At 43.4% G+C, this 20,897-nt stretch overlaps 1 protein-coding gene across 12 annotated transcripts in view; it reads right to left on the bottom strand.

The window, feature by feature from the left end:
* The window catches only part of CPEB3 (cytoplasmic polyadenylation element binding protein 3), a 255,613-nt gene that overhangs the window by 69,284 nt on the left and 165,432 nt on the right, over positions 1–20,897 (bottom strand). For all 12 annotated transcript variants that reach the window (XM_068257805.1, XM_068257804.1, XM_068257811.1 and 9 more), the window contains one exon: positions 10,775–10,865. In XM_068257805.1, the coding sequence (XP_068113906.1) occupies positions 10,775–10,865 (91 nt within the window). The remainder of the gene's footprint in view (positions 1–10,774; positions 10,866–20,897) is intronic.

Genomic DNA, 20,897 nt, shown 5'->3' with positions numbered 1-20,897 from the left:
CCTCCCAATCTCAAATACTCACAAGACCCCACTATGTGAGCTGGAGGGCGGGACTTCGGAACACAGAGCAGGGGAAGAAGACATTTTAATAGGCTTTTCTGCTTCCCTTTAGATGTGTTTACCTGTATACAGAATAGCTCCCGCTGGTGCACATCTAAAGGGATGCACTAGACAGGAAAACTCTATGCACTCCACTTGTCAATAGGTAAGCAGCTTCCTGCCTGATACTCCACAGCTGGTGAGACTTACCAAGCAGGGCTTAGTGAATTAATGCAGGTTTGTTCGGGAAATTACCAAACTTCTACCATATGTGGGAAACTTAGTAAATTTCAGGAAAACGTGTAAAATACTGAATGCAGTATTTTACCAACAAATTATTTTACCGAGCTGCCCTCAGTGAATTGAGGCCATCAAATGGTTATATTTATCTGCCAGGAGGTTTACACCATGTGATGTAAAAGTCAACAGCAACAGAAGGGGGACGCCATGCCCCAATAGGATAGCACTTTGCTTTATCTCTTGACTACAATTTTCTGAGGCAAGATGGTATACCGAAGAACCTCTCTATATCTTGACATGAACCGCTGCATGGGGGCCAATGTGAGCATGCAAAGCCAAAAACTGTGTACAGGCAATATAAAGGGACTGCCAGGGCTTTATCAAATCATTCAGCATTTAATATCTTGTCTGCAAACTTGCTGATCACCATTAGATGGCAGCATATAGTTAAACTGCACATTATCTCACATAGTTATCAAAATACTACCAGGTAAAAATGTAGCGTCTGTTTCGCAGCAGGAAAGAAGGTAGAATATGGATTATTAACTACAGCATTTGAATTTTTAAATTAATTTAGGTGTTACAGCTCTGCTCCCAAAATGTATTCAAATACTAGAAAGTAGCTGCATGTAAAAATAGAAGCAATAGTGTGACATCTGGAGATTTTGGTTTCCACTCAGATCCTGATGCCAGGTGCTGCCTGTGTGACATTTGTCACCTGCCCCAGACAGCTATTTTTAGCAGCGTTCCTTTCAGCTGTCTTAACTGCAAGCTGTAGCGAGATAAAAAAAATAATGAGGGTGTTTCAGACTTTAAAGTGAATGTAAACTGAAATATTAAAAAAAATAAAAAATAAAAAAAAAACCCTGATACTTACCTATGGAAAGGGAAGGCTCTGGGTCCTATAGAGCAGAGTTCCCCAACCCTGTCCTCAAGGCCTATCAACGGTACAGGTTTTGCAGAAAACCACATACAATCACAGGTGGGGTAATTAGTGTCTCAGCAGAGGTGATTAACTACCACTGTGGATGTATACAAAACATGCAGTGTTGGTGGGCCTTGAGGACAGGGTTGGGGAACACTGCTTATAGAGCCTTCCCGCTACACTCATGATCCACTCTCGTTCCAGCACCGTCACCCCCGGTAGCAGTATCCCACCGATCGGCTAAACATTGCTTTGTGCCGCCGCAGGAGGCTTCAGAACCAGGGCTGTGGAGACGGTACAAAAATCCGACTGACTCCTCAATTTGGAAACCACCGACTCCGGCTCCAGGTACCCAAAATTGCTCCGACTCCTTAGATGATTTTTAAACCAAATCCATAACTTTTGTAAAAATTAGACTGACTCCTCACTTTATTGAAACCACCGACTCAGACTCCAGACCAGATACCCAAAATTGCTCCGACTCCTCGACTCCACAGCCCTGTTCAGAAGTCTTCGAGAAGCCTAATAGGTTGCCTGTCAAGCGATTTAAACTCATACCAACGTAAATTACCGAGGCCCTGCTTCAGGGGTATGCTGCATAATGGAGGTAATGCTAACTGGAGTGGCGGATGCTGGCTAATGGTTATTGATCTTTTGGAGAGGGTGCTGCCTGATAGAGTAAATAACTATTTGGAGGTGGTAAAGCTGCCTAACGTGGGGGCCAATGTGAGCTGACTGACTATTTGGAAGGAGACTTGCCAGTAATCGACGATTTGGAAGGGGTTGGTGCTGCCTAATAAGCATCACTAGCCATTTGGAAGGAGGTGGTGCTGCCTAATACACATCACTAGCTATTTGGAAGGGGTGGTGCTGCCTAATGGTGGCCACTAATGATCCAATCATTTTCATCCAATCTTACCATTTCTATGTAATATTAGGTAACTGGCTGAAGTATCCATTCAGTATATTCACTCAATTTAACTGTATACTACATAGATTTGGTAAGATTGGATGAAATAGATTGGATCATTAGTGCCCACCTTAATAAGCATCACTAGCTATTTGGAAGGGGGTGGTGCTGCCTAATAAAAGTCATAACGGATTTTGGTAGTTTTTGCCGAGGGGCGTCTTGAAAAAAATTCAAAGCCATCAAGGGTGTCCTCACCCAAAATAGTTTGAGAACCACTGCCTTATAAGCTGTGAAGAAGCTTCTCAAAAGGCAACACAAATCTTGTACAAAATAAATAAATAAATAAAAGGTGTCGAGTGGAGCCTTATTAAACAATCTACTTCATAGAAATGTGTGTGCCGTTCATTATGGAATCCTACCAACACCGCAGCACCATCCTCATATTTATCTCTCCTATAGCAAGAAGCAAAACCAGAATGATTTTTAAAGACAGAATTACCCTCTTAAATTGCCAACACATTAAAGGAATAAAACAGACTCTGGTTTCTAAAAAGGAAGGAGTCTGACAAACCAGTCCAGGCCAGTCACGCCCAGATTTTGCAGCTCATCCTGGTAGTTACTGGAAGGAACATTCGGTCCTTGTTGACTCGTCTGGTTAATTCATTAGTGACTAGTTGTGCCAGTTAAAAGATATCCTTTTACATTAATGAGATTTCTGCTCTACAATATATATGGATCCAAGCCATTCTCTACTTGGCATCTTGCTGCAGAGTCTAAGTAATGGCAACCTATAGAACACAGGGCAGGAAACAACTGTCAGCAGAAAAAAACTATGCGAGGAACAGAAAACCTAACATTGCGTTTCAATCAGGAACAAAAAGGTGTTTGCGCATGCATCCTTTTTGATGACACTTATTTTTTAGTACGGTATTTACATAGCACCAACATATTCCACAGTGCTGTACAGATTATACTGTCTTGTCATTCAATTAAATTGGACCTGAACTCTTGCACAGGACAGAAGAAAACAGAGCGATATGCACACTGTATGTATTTAGCCTGTTTAATTTCCCCTCATCTGTGTCTAATCACAAGTTGTAATTCGATCTTTACCCTGTGTCACATGACTGCCATGGCATAGATGGCAGATAAGCTCATTTGAAAGCACAGGAGGTTTACAAATATGTCCGCTTCCATGAATCAGTAAGTAGAAACAGTGAAAAGGTATTGCAGGATTTGTATCAGCTGTAACAAAGAAAAGTTTTTTTCCTGTAAAGGTTACCTAGGACGTTCTGAGTTCAGGTGCGCTTTAACTGTCCCTCAAGGGGCTCAATCTAAATCACTACTATAGTCATATGTCCATTGTGGTCTAGGGCCCATTTAGGTGGAAGCCAATTAACTTATCTGTATGTTTATTGGAATGTGGGAGGAACACCCTAGATGGATAATCCTGGGAGACTTAAAAGCATAGGTAGACAGCCACTCCTCCCAGCTAGGAAGAGAGCTACTTTCACCATGAATGAGCTGGACTTCTCTCAAGCCGCTAACTTCCCTTACACACCTTGGATCTCATATTAATTTCATTCAGGACTGTCAATTCCCTTTGTGGAAATGAATCCTGTAGTTTGGTCAGTTCATCACACTTCTCCCTTACAGCACCAGCTTTAAAAACGCCAAGCATCTGACAAAATACTGTTCCTTGAAAGGTCTGTCACCCCAGAATCTTCAGAACAACATTAATCTGGATGGACCAACAGAATACAGCTCAGAGCTCAACTCCATGGTCTAACTATAACCGCTGTGTATCATCTGCCTTTGACTCTACCGCGCCCTTACACATCAAAACGTTCCACACCATTATGTATGATGGTTTGACAACTCCTTAAAAGGAACTTAAGAAAAAGGGGGTGCAGACTGGAACGACAGTGGCACAAATATCAGTGATCAAAGGAAAGACACCCCTTAATTTTTCACCAAAAGGATTACCTGGCAATGATCAAGAAAAGTGTTTTGTTTTTTCACAGGAAATTGCAAAAGATGCCAACAAACCTGCCCAGCTAGTCCACACTGTTGGCAGTGTTTGCTATCCATCATCAAATCCTCAAATGACTTATGTGAGATATTCGCCCTCATCTTCATTGACCAAGTCTCATCTATTCGATCTGCCATTAAACCCAACACTAAAAATCTATGCAGAGCCTCAAAACGGATGCCATAACATCCTACCGCCATGGTCTGACTTTAAGGTAATTGCCTTAGAAGTAATCTCAAACCTCCTTTCATGAAATCTTGCTTAACAGGCTGAGTACTGTGGCAATGATGATTTAGTCCTCTAATGGTTCTCCTCTTTCATAGCTAGCAGAACGCAAAGGGTAGCCTTGGGGCCATTCTGGACCAACCCTGCACCATTAAAATATGGTGTGCCTCAGGACTCGATATTGTGCCCTTTGTTCACCATACACATGCCACCACTTGGAAAAATCATCCAAAACAAGGTCTGACATACTGCTATGCAGATGACACCCAGCTATTTTTGTCATTCAAACCTGACATGACAGACTCCATTCCAAAAATAAATACATGCTTAGCTGAGCTTCAGGAATGGATGAACAACAACTGGCTTAAACTAAATATGACAAATCTGAGATTCTTGTCAGCTCCAATACTGTGTGCAGCTGACTGGTGGGAAATTAAACTTCAGGAACCAAAAATTTTAGCGGTTGTGAAACATTCCTTCTTTCACCTAAAACGCATTGCAAAAATTAAGCACCTCATTCCTTCAGAGGATCTTTCAACCCCAGGTCACACCTTCATCACATGACGGCTGGACTATTGTAATGCCCTCTATGCAGGCCTTCCAAATAAAGGCCAACATCGCCTGCTGCTAGTACAGAATGCTGCCGTAAGACTTGCCATTGCCACATAACACCAAACCTGGCTAGCCATAACATGGAGAATCTGGCAAGATTGGCATGCTAACATTCAAATCTCTACACGACCTAGGCCCCGGATGCCTGAAGGCTTTGTTGGAACGTAATCACCTCCCACAACCTCAGAGAATCCAATAACTTCACCTACAGAGTCTAACTCAAAACCTTTGGAGCCAGAGCCGTCTGTCATGCTGCCCCTACCCCTTGGAATGCCTTGCCAAACTTAAAGCGAATCCGAGATGAAAAACTAACTATAACAAGTAACTTGTCTATATATCTTATCTAAAAAGTTTAGCAAATCTACCGCCCTCCTGCTTGCATGTGCGCGCACTCCCGAGATCGTGTAAGCTGCCGCCCGCTCGCCCGGAGATCAATGAATGGGAGAATCCATTCCCGTTCGTTGATTTCTGCCCCCGCAATGATCGGCATGCTTCTATGAGAAGCAGCGCAACCATTGTGAAAAAACTCAGTTTCCTAGCCTCCCTTCCTGCAAGCGTCCTTCCGACGCTTGTAGGACGCCTGCAAAAAAAAATTGGCCATCTTGTGGCCAAAAAGTAATACTACACCCAAAAACATTTTTTCACATACACATACATTATTTTTACTATTAATTTTAACTCATTAACTCCTACACTCCCCAATTGTTACCAATATATTTTTTTTTGTAATATTAAAATAAATTAAAAAAAAACAAAAAAAAAAAACCTTAAATTGTTACCTTAGGGACTGAAATCTTTAAATATTTATGTCAAGAGGGTATAACACTGTTACTTTATAAATTATGGGCTTGTAATTCGGGATAGACGCAAAACTGAAAAAAATGCACCTTTATTTGCAAATAAAATATTGGCGCCAAACATTGTGGTAGGGACATAATTTAAACGGTGTAATAACTGGGACAAATGGGCATATAAGTTACATGGATTTTAATTATAGTAGCATGCATTATTTAAAAACTATAATGGCGGAAAACTGAAAAATGTTTTTTTTTCCAAATGTTTTCCTATTTTCCCATTAAAACACATTTAGAATAAAATAATTCTTGGTATAATGTCCCACCTAAAGAAAGCCTAATTGGTGGCGGAAAAAAACAAGATATAGTTCATTTTATTGTGATAAGTAATGATAAAGTTATAGGCGAATGAATGTAAGGAGCGCTGAAAGGAGAAAATTGCTCAGATGCTGAAGGGGTAAAACCCCTCAGTTGTGAAGTGGTAAAAAAAAAAAAAAAAAAAAAAAAAAAAAAAAGTATTTGGCTTGAGGAATTCCCTATAAACAATAGGAAAGGAACACAATTATGCAATGAGTAAAAGTTCATCTCGGATCCACTTTAATACAGTCAGCTCCAACCCGGGAAACATTTAAGTCTAACTGCAAAGCCACATATATGGTCTGGCATTTATTTCTCCAGCACACATTGCTATGTACTGATCTGAGACAAGCTCATGCGCTTTTGGTCCTACGGAAGAAAAGCACTTTACAAATGTTTTTTTGCTGTTGGTACACGCGGACGCTTTCACACCGGTAAACAACAGCCGCAACGCTCATTGTTTAAGTGCTGTCCGTTCAAGTTAACGGACAGTTGCGGGCACGATCGTTTACCGTTTGCATAAACGCTGAACTCTATCACTGATTCCAGCCATCTCCTTAGGATCTGCTAACCATGGCGCTTATGAATAGTCCAGGATTGGCCAACCATGGTGCTTCTGTGTGCCCCTGCAGGGGTCAAAACACAATGTACCATTTTTTCGAAGTAAAAGACGCACTTTTCCTCCCCAAAAAATGGGGAGAAAAAGTCCCTGCGTCTTATACGGCAAAGGCAGGGAATCCCCGACTTCCAAACGCCCGCTGATACGAACTGCCGACATCGGGGATTCCCTGCCTGTGTCCCCGCTGAGCCTGGCGCCCTGCTGTGTTTTTATCCTGCCCCCCGCTTATGTCTCCCGTGTAGTCAGCGGCAGCATCTTACCTCCTCCATCTTGCCCGCGGCGAAGACATCCGGCTTCTGTGTGCCGCTTCCTCTAGTGCCGGCTTCTAATGACGCGTCATTGACGACGCGTCATTAGAAGTCGGCACTAGAGGAAGCCGCACACAGAAGCCGGATGTCTTCGATCGCCGTGGTCAAGAGGGAGAAGGTAAGCTGCTGCCGCTGACTGCACGGGAGACATAGGCGGGGGGGCCGGAAGACATAAGCAGCGGGGAAACATGAGAAGGCTGGGGGGGGGGGGGACTAGAGGACACAGGGGGGCGACCACAGGGTATGGGGGTGGGGGGGGGGGGACAAGAGGACACGGGCGACCACAGTGGGAGCAGAGGACACAGGGTAGGAGACCACAGGACACTTGGGGTAGACAGGGCGAGATAAGAGGACACATGAGGTACACAGGAGGACACCATTTGGGGGAGGGCATGTACAAGACGCTCCTGAAATATGGACGCACCAGGTTTCGTTTATTTTTTCCCCCCTTTTTTTGCCCTTTAAACCTGGGTGCATCTTATATTCTGGAGCGTCTTATATGGCGAAAAATACGGTATTTGCCGATCAATTGGAACTAATGCCAAATGGTTCCCTGCCATTTGCAGAGAAGTGTTGCCCAAGCGCATGTGTGAACCAGCCCAATGCACTGGATAAAAAAAGTTGGGCAGAACAACTCAGACACACGTGAGGTCACACACTAGGATTTTAAGAAAGGAAACCATATAGAAGACCATCAGGGAGAGGAGAGTTTCATGCCTACACACCAACAGCAGTGCAATCACATCGCCATGGTATGGAGGCCTTTTTCTTCTTCTTCTGTAAAAACTGCCCCAACCCACCTATTGCCTGTGCTTTATACTGAAATGCAAATGTAGCATTGTGAACAATGCATGTTCAATTCCTTGTTAATAACAGTTCACAACATCCAATCACTTGCACTGCTCCATACCTTTTGTAGACCATAGTTTCAGAAACAGGATTGGGCTTTTAGAGCACCATCAGCTGTAACATATTTAGCACAAAGGCCAGAATACGGTGTTCCGGGTCTAATCATTTCAGTCAATGAGCCGAGCCTGTGCACACAGAAGGTAAAAGGCCAGGCAGCACCAGGTGATCTCACGCAATGATCCCTTTATCCCAAACCCAATATTGCTCATTGTTGGAATCTTTGGAAGGTAAAGTTGTTCAGCATTGTTCTTCTAAAGCCTTCCATAGACTCCCCAAGGAGTCAGAGTATAGATTGCTTAGAAAGGATAGAGTGGGGCGTTTAATGTCTTGATAAGACCAAGCACTGCACAACAAGGATCCATTATTCCCACATTATAGGAATAGCTATCAATACAGCTATACAGGGTGATCAAATGGTTACCTACTAAATAGCTTCTCTCAGGGCCAGTTCTCTATTCAAGGGAGTTCCATCATTTTATGGCTTTTTCCAGTGGAGGCAAAAATGTCAGGTTAATGTGAAATACATACAAGTATCCAAAAAAAGGTCCACGTGCCACTCTAATGGGAACTTTGTATTGCTCCATCACCATAGGCACACAATCAATTGTTCTAACCTTCTTTGGACACTTGTATGGACTTCGGCTACTTGGTCCTGCATCCACCACCTCTGCTGGAGGTTGGGGTGCGATCTTTAGGATTACAATGTGAAATACATCGTCTACAAGCACGGCTCTAACCGACACGGCTACAAATGTTGCCAAGAATAGAGCGTGTACAAGTGTTCTCCAAGTGCATTTAAAGATCAGGAACCCTGAACTTTTCAACAACAGTAACCCCCAAATGCATTGTTCCTCGCCTTAAAGGGGAACTGAAGAGAGAGGTATATGGAGGCTGCCATGTTCATTTCCTTTTAAGCAATACCAATTGCCTGGCAGCCCTGCTGATCTTCTGCCTCTAATACTATTAGCCATAGCCCCTGAACAAGCATGCAGCAGATCAGGTGTTTCAGACTTTAAAGTCAGATCTGACAAGACTAGCTGCATGCTTGCTTCTGGTGTTATTCAGACACTACTGCAGAGAAAGACCAGCAGGGCTGCCAGGCAACTGGTATTGATTAAAAGGAAATAAATATGTCAGCCTCCGTATACTTCTTACTTCAGTTCCCCTTTAAAATAAAGGCACCCAGCAAAGCTCCCAATAGAATTAGACCAACAGAGGGGGGGCGGGGGACTTATGGGCACTGGAAGCTTGAGCATACCTTCAAAAAGTACTAGAACGGTGTAGTGCAGTATAGATCGCTCAGGAAACATCGCCCATACAGATAATGGCACTGGACCTTTATATTGCGTGTGGCACTGGGCACTATTGGGCACAACTACTCACCACCCAGCTATGGCATGGAGAATCAAAATTTTTTTTGTCTTGTGCCATTTTGTATGTGCCTGTTAAAGTGGATCCAAGATAAACTTTTACTCATGGCATAATTGTGTTCATTTCATATTGTTTATAGGGCATTCCTCAAGCTAAATACTTTTGTTTTGTTTTAATACTCTAATTCCCTGTAAACTAAACAAGCCTCGCCCACAGCTTCTCCAGAGTGCCTTGGCACTTTGAGCCTTAGTAGCAAGGGCTTATGGGAGCTAAAGATTTCAGAGGCAGAGGGGATGAGGCAGGAAGAGAGGGGAGTGAAGTTTTCACAGGCCGGAGATACAGATCAGCTTGCCTGTGTGTAATGTGACAAACAGAACATGGCCGCTCTCATTGTATCACAGCAATAAATAATCCTTAACTGTTGAAGCTGTTTGCAGTTACATTTGCTGTGTAAACCATCTAAACTTTAGAGAAGATATACAGACAAGTTACTTGTTAAAGTTAGTTTTCCATCTCGGATCTGCTTAAGAGCTGGTCCACACTAGGTCCGGAAACGTATCCGTGGCTGTGTTTTTCAAACCTGATGAAAAACGGAGTCCCGGATACTAATGTTGAAAATAGCAGCCAGCCTCACCCAAGTAAAAAAACGGATCCTCTGCGTTTGCGGGGATCAGTTTTCAAAACCTGAACGGAAGGTCCGGATCTGCTGCATTTTCACACAACGGATCAGGACCACGGATACACGCAGGGGTAGTGAAAGCAATGAGAAAACGCATCTCCAGCTCCACAGGCAAAAAACGGATGTTAAAACGGATAGCCTGAGCTTTAGGATTGGCCCAAAAAAATCCTTCCACTCCTTCCTAATGATGGAGACGTTTTCTGTCAGGGAAAAACCTGAACGGAAACTGATGCAAAACTGATGCACTTTCATCAGTTTGCAGTACGGTGGGTACTTCCCCCGATCCGGACTGCAGTGTCCGTCCTGCAACTGTGTCTAGTGTGGACCAGCTCTTAAACTATTAAAAGCCATCTGTGAACATGAAGAGACAATACAATGAAAAATAAACATTGCTCCCATCTTTTCAGATGAAATTAAATTATCCTCCATACTCTGTTTCCTCTTACATGCTCCCCGAGTCCCTGTGTGTGCACCAGACTTCTGGCTCTAAGCCCTGCCCCTTTCATATGTGTGCAACGGGAGCATCAAAGCATTTTTCTGAAAGGGGTGGGGCTAAGCGCCAGAAGATGCCGCACATGGAGACTCGGGCAGCTAGTAAAAGAAAATACACCCTGGAGGAGATTATAACAATCTGGAAAGAAGATCGGGGGAATGTTTAGTTTTCACTTTATAGTCTCTTTAAAGAGTAAGTTACAGAATATGAGAATTTGTAAATTGGTATACAATACAATCTACGGTTTGCAAAAATTGTTACCTTTTAGAGGTTCATGATCAGTCCTTATCATATCCATTAATGAATTCTCCAAAGAGTGCAAGTTAAAGGTATCATAGGGTCTATTCCGGTCCTAAAAGATAAAAAAAAAAAAAAAAAAAAAAAAAAAAAAATAGAATTGTAAGAAAATCTCCTAGTCTACAATAAATCACAACAATATTGTAAACATTACCTGCCAAAAGCCTAAAATACAATCCAATGAGTATCTTTCATCATCACTTACTACTGTAAAGCAATAAAAACACGTCCCAAAATCCGATTTGCCATTAAGATCCAGATTATTTACCTGATCTATTATCGTGAAAGGTCCCTAAAATGTCATCCCTGCCACAAATCCTCCTCCCTAGATGCTCAGGAGAAGTTCCGATCTTGCCCACTCCCGCAGACACCAGGTATCAACTGATCTGAAATGCCAGGTATCAATATAGCGCCAGCATATCCTGTGGACACAAGGTGGTGCTGCTAAGTAGAAAGCGAACAGTCTTTCTATTCTGTCTAATAGAGAGGTGGCTTACTTTCTACTGCAACGTAAGCCCAGCAGTGGAGTGATGGGGAGGGATGCTGCGTTCAGATCACTGGGTGGCCAGTGCCTGCAGGTGTGTGGCTGAGATTGTGATGAAACCACTCCCACAGTGTGATATATGGACCTGACAGATTCAGGTCTGTGAACCTCGTTGCATTGTGGGAAATAACGTCTGCCAAGCAAGAAATATCTCCCTGTGTTCATAGAAGTCTCAGAAACCAAAAATTCCCAAAGATCACCTGGCAGAACTAAATGTTGCCACCAGTGATACATTTCTGCATGTAAATCAGTTAAAGGGAAGACTTTACAATGCACAACACTGAGTAAATGATTTATTCGTGAATATTGTATTTAAAAAAAAAAAAAAAAAAAAGCGTGTGTATTATTTAGTATTTATATAGCGCCGACATCTTCCGCAGAGTATATTGTCTTGTCACTGACTGTCCCTCGGAGGAGCTCACGATCTAATCCCTACCATAGTCATAGGTCTAGGTACGTATCGTAGTCTAGGGCCAATTTTAGCTGGAAACCAATTAATGTATCTATAGGTTATTTTGGATGAGGGAGGAAACTGGAGTGCCTGGAGGAAACCCACAAAGACACATGGAGAACATACAAACTCCCTGCAGATAGTGACCTGGCTGGGATATGAACCCGGGACCCAACGCTGCAAGGCAAGAGTGCCAACCACTACACCACCGTGCTGCCCATATATTTTCATTGCGTTTTTTCACTACAGTTCCTATTTAAAGGGAGCCTAAAGTGGGCGGGATATAGAGGCTGCCATATTTATTTCCTTTTAAAAAATGCTTATTGCCTGGCTTTCCTGCTGCTCCTCTGCCTTTAATACTTTTAGCCACAGCCCCTGAACAAGCATGCAGATCAGGTGCTCTGACTGAAGCCAGACTGGATTAGCTGCATGCTTGTTTCAGGTGTGTGATTCTGATACTATTGCTATATACTAAAAGGAAATAAATATGGAAGCCTCACTTTACGTTCCTTTTAAAGCAAACCTGAAGCAAAAACCATATGAGATAATGAATTGTATGTGTAGTACAGCTAAGAAATAGTAACATTAGTAGCAAATAATCTCATATTGTTTCCAGTGCAGGAAGAAGGAACTTCAGTTATACTGTAGATGCAAAAGAGCTTTTCTGAGCATTGAAGACAGTCCTGTTTTCTGAAACACTTATACAAAGAAACAGAGAGACAGCTATAAATAAGGTCTTACTGTAGGGAAGTTCAAAGGGTCATTAGCTCTGCTCTGTTTTGTAGTTTAAAATACTGAACGTGGTTTGCAAACCATAACCAAACCATAAAAATAAAAAACCTATGTAACTGAAAATAAAAGTACGAGACTTTTCTTAAATATCCGTACTACACATACATTTTTTTTCCTTCCGCTACAGTGTCTCTTTAAGGTCTCCCTTCCGCAGTCTTCTATCTTGTTAAAGGATACCCGAAGTGACATGTGACATGATGAGATAGACATGGGTATGTACAGTGCCTAGCACACAAATAACTACGCTATGTTCCTTTTTTTCTTTCTCTGCCTGAAAGAGTTAAATATCAGGTATGGAAGTGGCTGACTCAGTCCTGTCTCAGTGAAGAAGTGACTACAGTGTGACCTTCACTGATAAGAATTTTCCCTTTTTAGCTCTTTCTTGCTCTCAGAAGCCATTTTCTGCTAGGGAAGGGTTTTATAGTTGGAATTTCTTATCAGTGAGGGTCACACTGTAGTCACTTCCTGTCTGAATCAGGACTGAGTCAGCCACTTACATACCTGATATTTAACTCTTTCAGGCAGAGAAAGGAAAAAAAAGGAACATAGCCTAGTTATTTGTGTGCTAGGCACTGTACATACACGTCTATCTCACCATGTAACTTCGGGTATCCATTAATACTACTGCAACTAAAACGAACGTGAAAGGACACTTAAAGAGAGTCTGAAGCGAGAATAAATCTCGCTTCAGACCTCAGAGTTAGCAGGGGCATGTGTGCCCCTGCTAAACCGCCGCTATGCTGCGGCTTAACGGGGGTCCCTGATCCCCCAAATCCCCTCCGTAATGCGGGGGAGCGCTTCCTGGTTGGGGCAGGGCTAACCGCCACAGCCCTGCCTCCAGTCGCGTCTGTCAGCGTGTATCTCTGCCTCTCCCCCGCCCCTCTCAGTCTTCCTTCACTGAGAGGGGTGGGGGAGAGGCGGAGATCCGCCGCTGACAGACGCGACTGGAGGCAGGGCTGCAGCCGTTAGCCCTGCCTCCAGGAGCGACCAAGTCTGCGACCAAGTGTCGCAGTGGGGAGTTTGGGGGTCAAGGGACCCCCGTTTAGCGGCGCTATTGCGGCGGTTTAGCAGGGGCACACGTGCCCCTGCTAACTATGAGCTCTGAAGCGAGATTTAGTCTCGCTTCAGAGTCTCTTTAAGAATCTAAACCAAACATGGCTCAATTTACTGTGATGACAATTTCCCAGCCCAGCTGACTATGCAGTATTTCTGTAAACAGGCAGAAGAATGCTCTGCATTTCTCACAGCAATATCTAACCCATGTGACAGCAGACTCTGGGCATGCTCAGAACAAACTTGCTTAGCAAACCCATCTGCAATACATTATATATATATCATATAAAAAAAAAACGTTAAAATGGAGTGGCCTTTAAGAAATTCATAACACACTTTATGACAATGGAGTAGTTTAGCATCGTAAAATAGCTCGAATGCCAATCTAGAAACAGAGCATTATAAAAATCTGTTTCATTGCTGTCCGTGGTGCTGGAATTCTAGGCCTCCAGCTCTCTCCATTTCTCCATTTTCACGAGAGAACCCTCAGTTTGCTTTATATGCTAGGTACACACGATACGTTTTTCGGTCGATTTTCCTTTCGATCGATCTTCGATTCATTTTTTCTGCTCGATACGCTAATCTTTTCTTATCAATTTCTATTTACTTCTATGAGAAATCGAGAGGTAAAACGGTAGAAATATCGGACATGTTGGAAATTATCTATCGAACGTTAAAACGTATCGTGTGGACCAGACACGTGTCCACAGCGCAATCATTTGCAGGATCATATAGCAACTAACTACAGGCTGTCACTGGGGTAAGGAATTACACCAATAATCTATTACAGCAGATTAGCACATGAAAACACATTGTACACCAAGGCACTGGCTTCATATCATAGCCGCCTATAGTCTTCATGTTACACACTCCACTTTCTTGGCTTTGAAGAGACAGGAAAAACGTCCCCTGGGGGGTACTCACCTCGGGAGGGGGAAGCCTCCAGATCCTAATGAAGCTTCCCCAGTCCTCCTCGGTCCCACGGGGGTCTCACTGCAGCCCTCCGAACAGCGGCCCAACAGACTGTTCAATATTTACCTTTCCAGGCTCCAGCGGGGGCGCTGTTGCGGCTCTTCTGACGGAGATAGGCGGAAATAGCGATCTCCGTTGGGTCCGCTCTACTGCGCAGGCGACTTGCACCTGCACAGTACAGCGGCCCGACGGAGATCGGCTATTTCCGCCTATCCTCATTTTTCGAGCATCCTCATTTTCGGGCACCCCTCTCTCAGATTAAACCAACAATAAACTCATCACATGATATGTGATGTGGTTTATTTTCCGGAACTCTTAGTATGCCCTCCCTTGTATGTTAACCACATTAATCTATTATGAAGTGCATTGTAATAAAATGGCATTTATAAATACAATAAGAAACAATAATGCCAGACTGAATTCAGCCAAGAGTTTTGGGCACTCTCGTCCAAGAAATTTATGGCATTTATAGGTGTCCTAAGAGGTCAGACCTAGGACCACTGACCTGAGAGGGATCTGGAGGCTGCCATATTTATTTCCTTTTAAACAATGCACATTGCCTGGCTGCCCTGCTGATCCTCTACCTCTAATACCTTTAGTCATAGACCCTGGACAGTCGGGAAATTAGTATTGTTTAAATGAAAATATGGTCACCTCTGTATCCCTCTGAGAGCAGTTGTCCTTTAAGTGATGGGAACAGAAGAGTTAACTGCTCAACCCCACCCATCAGAAGACCATCATCCCTCCCCCTCATTAGTGATGGGAAGTCTGGCTCTTTTCAATGAATAGACTCAATTCATTAAAAAGAACCGGATCATGAACCGAATCATTTGATTCATTTCAAGCATAAAACGCACACAAAAAAAACACGCACATCAAAATTGGTCAAAATCGCAAGCGTTTGCGTCTTGCAATGCAAAAGGACCCTGTGCGGCTGCAGTTCCTGACTCATCCACTGAACTGATTCGATTCAGTGTGATGAGTCGGATCACTCAACTCACAGGAAAGAACCAGCTCAAATGAACTAATCACTCATGAACCGGACATCACTACCCCTTCACCATAGTAACAGTACGCCTGGTTCAGCTGTAACCGAGGGACATGCCTGTAGCAGACTATGCTGAAAACTGTCACCCTAAGGATGGAGACCTGATCCTTACAGGCGATAGTTACAGTGCACATGTCTGCACCTTTAGTGATCCCAAAGCTCTGCAGTGTTTTAGCAAATCTTTTTTAAGCTTCCTTTTAGTCTGCTACAAACAAACAATCCTGGTGATCCCTGATCTCTATATTGTAACCAGTTAGCCCACAAACTAATGGGCAGGTGACAGAAAGACACTAATTACTTATGGTAACGTCTTTTCCAGTAGTCCGAAGGACAGCACCCCTGAGACCTGTCTCCCTCCCCACAATTGATGGACAGGAACTAGATTAGCATAAAAGATTTGCATCAATTAGGCAGACATATAAGCAGGGTGAAACCAGACCTCGTCAGTAATAAAAAAGACAACACCATTATGTAATGCTTCCAAAAAATATGTTTTAATAGAATAAAGGGTGGGTCGCAAGGGTGCTGTCCTTCAGACTACTGGAAAAGACGTTACCGTAAGTAATTAGTGTCTTTCCAGGAACGTCCTTGGACAGCACCCCTGAGACGATAGACAAGACCATATAATTTAGGGGGGGACAACTGCTTGTAACACTTTTCTACCAAATGTCAAGTCTGAGCTTGCTAAGACATCTAGTCTATAGTGTTTTACGAATGTATTTTGACTAGACCAGGTAGCCGCTCTACAGATCTGCTCAATCGTGGCTCCTGCCTTCTCTGCCCAAGATGCTGATACTGCTCTTGTAGAATGTGCCTTCACAGATGAGGATAGGATCTTCCCCTGGCGAGAATAGGCTAAAGCAATAGTTTGTCTTATCCATCTGGCGATCGAGCTCTTTGAAGCCTGTTTTCCTCTGAATTTTCCTCCAAATAAAACAAACAGAGCATCTGACTTTCTCCATAAACTGGATCTTTCAATGTATGTTAATACAGTTCTTCTCACATCGAGGCAATGAAGTCTCTGTTCCTTGCTGTTTGAAGGATTATTACAAAATGAGGGCAGAAATATTTCTTGAGATCTATGAAATCTTGAGACTACCTTAGGCAGAAAAGAGGTGTCGAGACGCAGAGTTATTCTGTCTCCTGAAATTACACAATACGGTTCCTTCACTGAAAGGGCCTGAAGTTCACAAATTCTCCTGGCGGAAGTGATTGCTATTAGGAAGGCTGTTTTAAGGGTTAATATCTTGTCCGAGACCTCCTCCAGAGGTTCGAAGGGGGCTTCACACAAGGCCTGAAGTACTGTGTTGAGGTCCCAAGATGGCATCTTACATTGAACAAACGGTCTAAGACGTTTTAGAGCTCTGAAAAAACGGACAAAGTATTCTTCCTCTGCTAGTCTCCTTTCCAGAAACACACTAAGGGCGGATGTGTGAACCTTCAAAGTGCTTGTGCTGAGCCCCATTTCATAACCATCTTGCAGGAACTCGAGAACCGAAAGGGAAGAACTCACTTCTCTTGAATTCTGAAAACACCATTCATTGTACACATTCCAGACCTTTCCATAGATTTGCCTTGTGACTTTTTTCCTACTTTGCAATAAAGTCTCTGAAAGCTTGTTTGAAAAACCTCTGTTCTTTAATAACCTCCATTCAGGCTCCATGCGGAAAGATGAAGCATCTGCAGATTTAGATGAAATGCTGGACCCTGAAGAAGAAGGTCTGGCCGCATCTGAAGGCGAATTGGATCTGCTGTAGCTAAGCTCCTTAGAAGAGTAAACCAGGGTCTCTTTGGCCAGTATGGTACTATTACTATTGCTTTTGCTTGATCCTGGCATATCCTGCTGAGAACCCGAGGTATTAGACATAGAGGAGGGAAAACATACATTAGTCCTGGACTCCATTTTATTGAGAATGCGTCTACCGCCAAGGGCTTGTCCTGTGGACACAGGGAGCAGAACATCGGGCACTTCTTGTTGTTCCTTCGTGCAAAGAGATCCAGGACTGGATGACCCCATTGCTCTGTGATCTCCTGAAATACCTCCTCGTTTAGAGACCATTCGTCCTGGTGAAGAGGGGATCGACTCAGGAAGTCTGCCAGCTGATTTAATGTTCCCTTCAGATGTAGAGCTTTCAGGGACTTCAAGTTCATCTCGGACCATCTCAAAATCTGATCTGCTTGTAAGTAAAGGGATCGGCTCCTTGTTCCCCCTTGCCTGTTTAGATATGCCACAACTGTGTTGTTGTCTGTTCGAATCGTGACATGAGTCTGTCTTATCTGGTCCTGGAAGTGTTGCAAAGCCTCCCATACTGCCTGAAGTTCTCTGTTTGATGATCGTAAGTGTTCTGACCAAGTTCCCTGAGCTGGGGATGTGCCTAGATGGGCTCCCCATCCCCAGGCGCTCGCGTCTGTCGTTATAACAGTCTCTGAGGGAAAGTTCCACAGATTTCCTTTCGAGAGATGAGGAGGCCTCAACCACCAATCCAGCGATCTCTTGACTCTCTGAGGAATGATGACAGACTTGTCTAAAGATTCCTTCTTCCGATTCCAACTCCTTAAAATCCAATGTTGAAGAGTCCTGGCGTGCAGCTGTCCCCACTGAACCGCGGGAAGTGAAGAGGTTAGTAATCCCAGCAGTGCCATAGCTTTCCTTAGTGTGACTGATTTCATTTCCTGGAAAGAAAGAACACATCTTAGAATGGCAGATACTTTTCTCTCGGGCAGAATCACCAGGTTAGCAAGAGAAGATATAGTGAAACCCAAATATTCCATAGATTGACAGGGAGTAAGAGAGGACTTTTCCCAATTAATCAACCATCCCAAGGATTGAAGAAAGTCTAAGCAGACATTCACTTGAGCATGCACAGACTCAAAGGATGGACCCCAGATCAAAAGATCATCTAGATAGGCGATAATGTGAATAGATTGTAGTCTAAGAACCGCCAAGATCTCACATAGTACTTTAGTAAATAGCCATGGTGCAGAGGATAGACCAAAGGGGAGGGCAAGAAACTGATAGTGTCTTACCTCTCCTTGTAGCATCAGGGCAAACCGCAGATACCTCTGAGATTCCAGATGAATTGGTATGTGCAGGTATGCATCCTTGAGGTCTAGAGAAGACATGTAACATTGATGTTGAAGCAGATTTATTACGCTGCGAACATTGTCCATTCTGAACTTCCGATATCTTATTGACATGTTTAATCTCTTTAAGTTCAGGATGAATCTGTATTGACCCTGGGGTTTTTTTTACAAGGAACACTGGTGAGTAAAAACCCTGATACTGCTGGCACTTTGGGACTAATCTGATTACTTTCTTTTCTAACAGTGAGGACACCTCTGTCTTTAAAGCTAGATCTTTGATTGGATCCTTTGGAGATGGTGTTAGGAAGAACTGACTTGGAGGGTGGTCTGAGAACTCGATCTTGTACCCTTCCAGAATTATGTTTAGTAGCCACTTGTTTTGAGAAATGGACTCCCATTTTTCGTAGAAGAGCGCAATTCTGCCCCCCACTGGAAGCCTGGCGTCATTGTCTAGGGGGCTGTGAGGTTGGATTAGAGGAGAAATTGGAGGAAAAATTGGGCTTAGAACGCTGTGTTTTATTTGGGACCCAACGTCTCTTATTGGGGGGCCTGCTGTCAGTCTCTTTCTTTTGGTCTCGAAAGGACCCCTTTCTTTGAAAATTCCTCCTCTTAAATGGAAAGTTCTTTTTCCTATCAGCTGATCTCTCTAGGATATCATCTAATTTGGATCCGAACAGGAACTCACCCTCACAAGGGATCCCACATAATTTTGATTTAGAAGACGTGTCACCTTGCCAGGTCTTTACCCAAATGCCTCTCCTTGATGTATTCACCAGGGCTGAAGTTCGAGCTGTTAGTCGTACTGTGTCGTCTGCTGCATCTGAAAGATAATTAGCTCCATGCAACAAATTATCAAAATCTTTAAGTATCTCTTCCCTGGGTACTCCTGAAGCAATGCGGGATTGTGTATTCAATAACCAGACCTTCAGAGACCTAGCTGCTGCTGTGGATGCTACTGCTGGTTTTAAAGTTAGAGTAGACGACTCCCATGCTCTCCTTAAAATGTTGTCCATTTTCTTGTCTATGGGATCCCTGAGGTTACCAAAATCTTCAAACTGAAGGTCTGACCTCCTAGACAGTTTGGATAATGAGGGATCAAGTTTTGGGGCTGTACCCCAGAACTTCTGATCTTCTGGATTAAATGGATACTTTTTAGATAGGGATTTTGGCCAGAAGGCTCTTCTCTCAGGATTATCCCACTCTCGTTTAACAATATTCTTTAGGGCACCGTGAACAGGTATATAAACAGTCTCAGGGTCAGATAGACCTACATACATCTGATCCAATGGAGTAAGAGTCTTTTCGTCAGGTTTTATCCCCATAGTATCATGCATTGCTTTCAGAAAAATTTTCATAGAGTCTGGGGGAAAAGCAAACCTATGCAATTTATCCTCTGTATGTTCATCTTCAGAACCGATCTCCTCTAACGAGGAGATGGCTACCTCACCCTCAGATAAATCTGACTCAGCCGAGTCCTCTCCTCTCCTTCTTTTATGAGTAGGGACTGATTCTGCAGGTTCTTGTTCAAGCGTAGAAGGAACTATCCGAACAGGGGCTGCCTCAGAGGCAGTAGAGGCTGAGGGCTGGGATGCAGGATTAACATCTGATGGAATATTAGATGGAATGTTAGCTTCCTTGATCACTTGGATCGCAGTTGCCATTTCAGACTTCATCCAACCCATAAGGTCTTTGAAGATTACAGGGGATTCCTTCTTAACAATTTTATCAGTACAATTACGGCAAAGAGGCCTTGAGGATGATGATGATATTCTCTCTGAACATATAGCACACTTCTTATAATCCGATTTCTGTGTAGACTTTCCCTTGTCACTCTTTTCTCCCTTATCAGGTAAATCGGGCTTGTCTTTAACTGATTTAGGCACAGTGGGCTACAAGAGAACAGATGGGAAAGTATAATCAGAATATGCCCCTTTAAGCGTATTACAGCAAACAACTGTTAGGATTCATATCAATGTCCTACCAGAGAGGCATCGGAACCAGGCTCCACAGATCTAGTAGACCCAAGTCCTGCGGCAGCGTCCATGATCGAAGTAATAATGCAGAGACCATGTGCTTAGTTTAAATAGGCCGCCCAAGAAATACCGCCCCTCTACCTGTGGTGTCTCTAAAAGATTTCCCACAG

The sequence above is a fragment of the Hyperolius riggenbachi genome, chromosome 10 (assembly GCF_040937935.1).
Source record: "Hyperolius riggenbachi isolate aHypRig1 chromosome 10, aHypRig1.pri, whole genome shotgun sequence".
Taxonomy (NCBI): Eukaryota; Metazoa; Chordata; class Amphibia; order Anura; family Hyperoliidae; genus Hyperolius; species Hyperolius riggenbachi.
The sequence above is the reverse complement of the archived record's forward strand: the minus strand, read 5'-3'. Positions and strand labels throughout refer to the sequence as shown.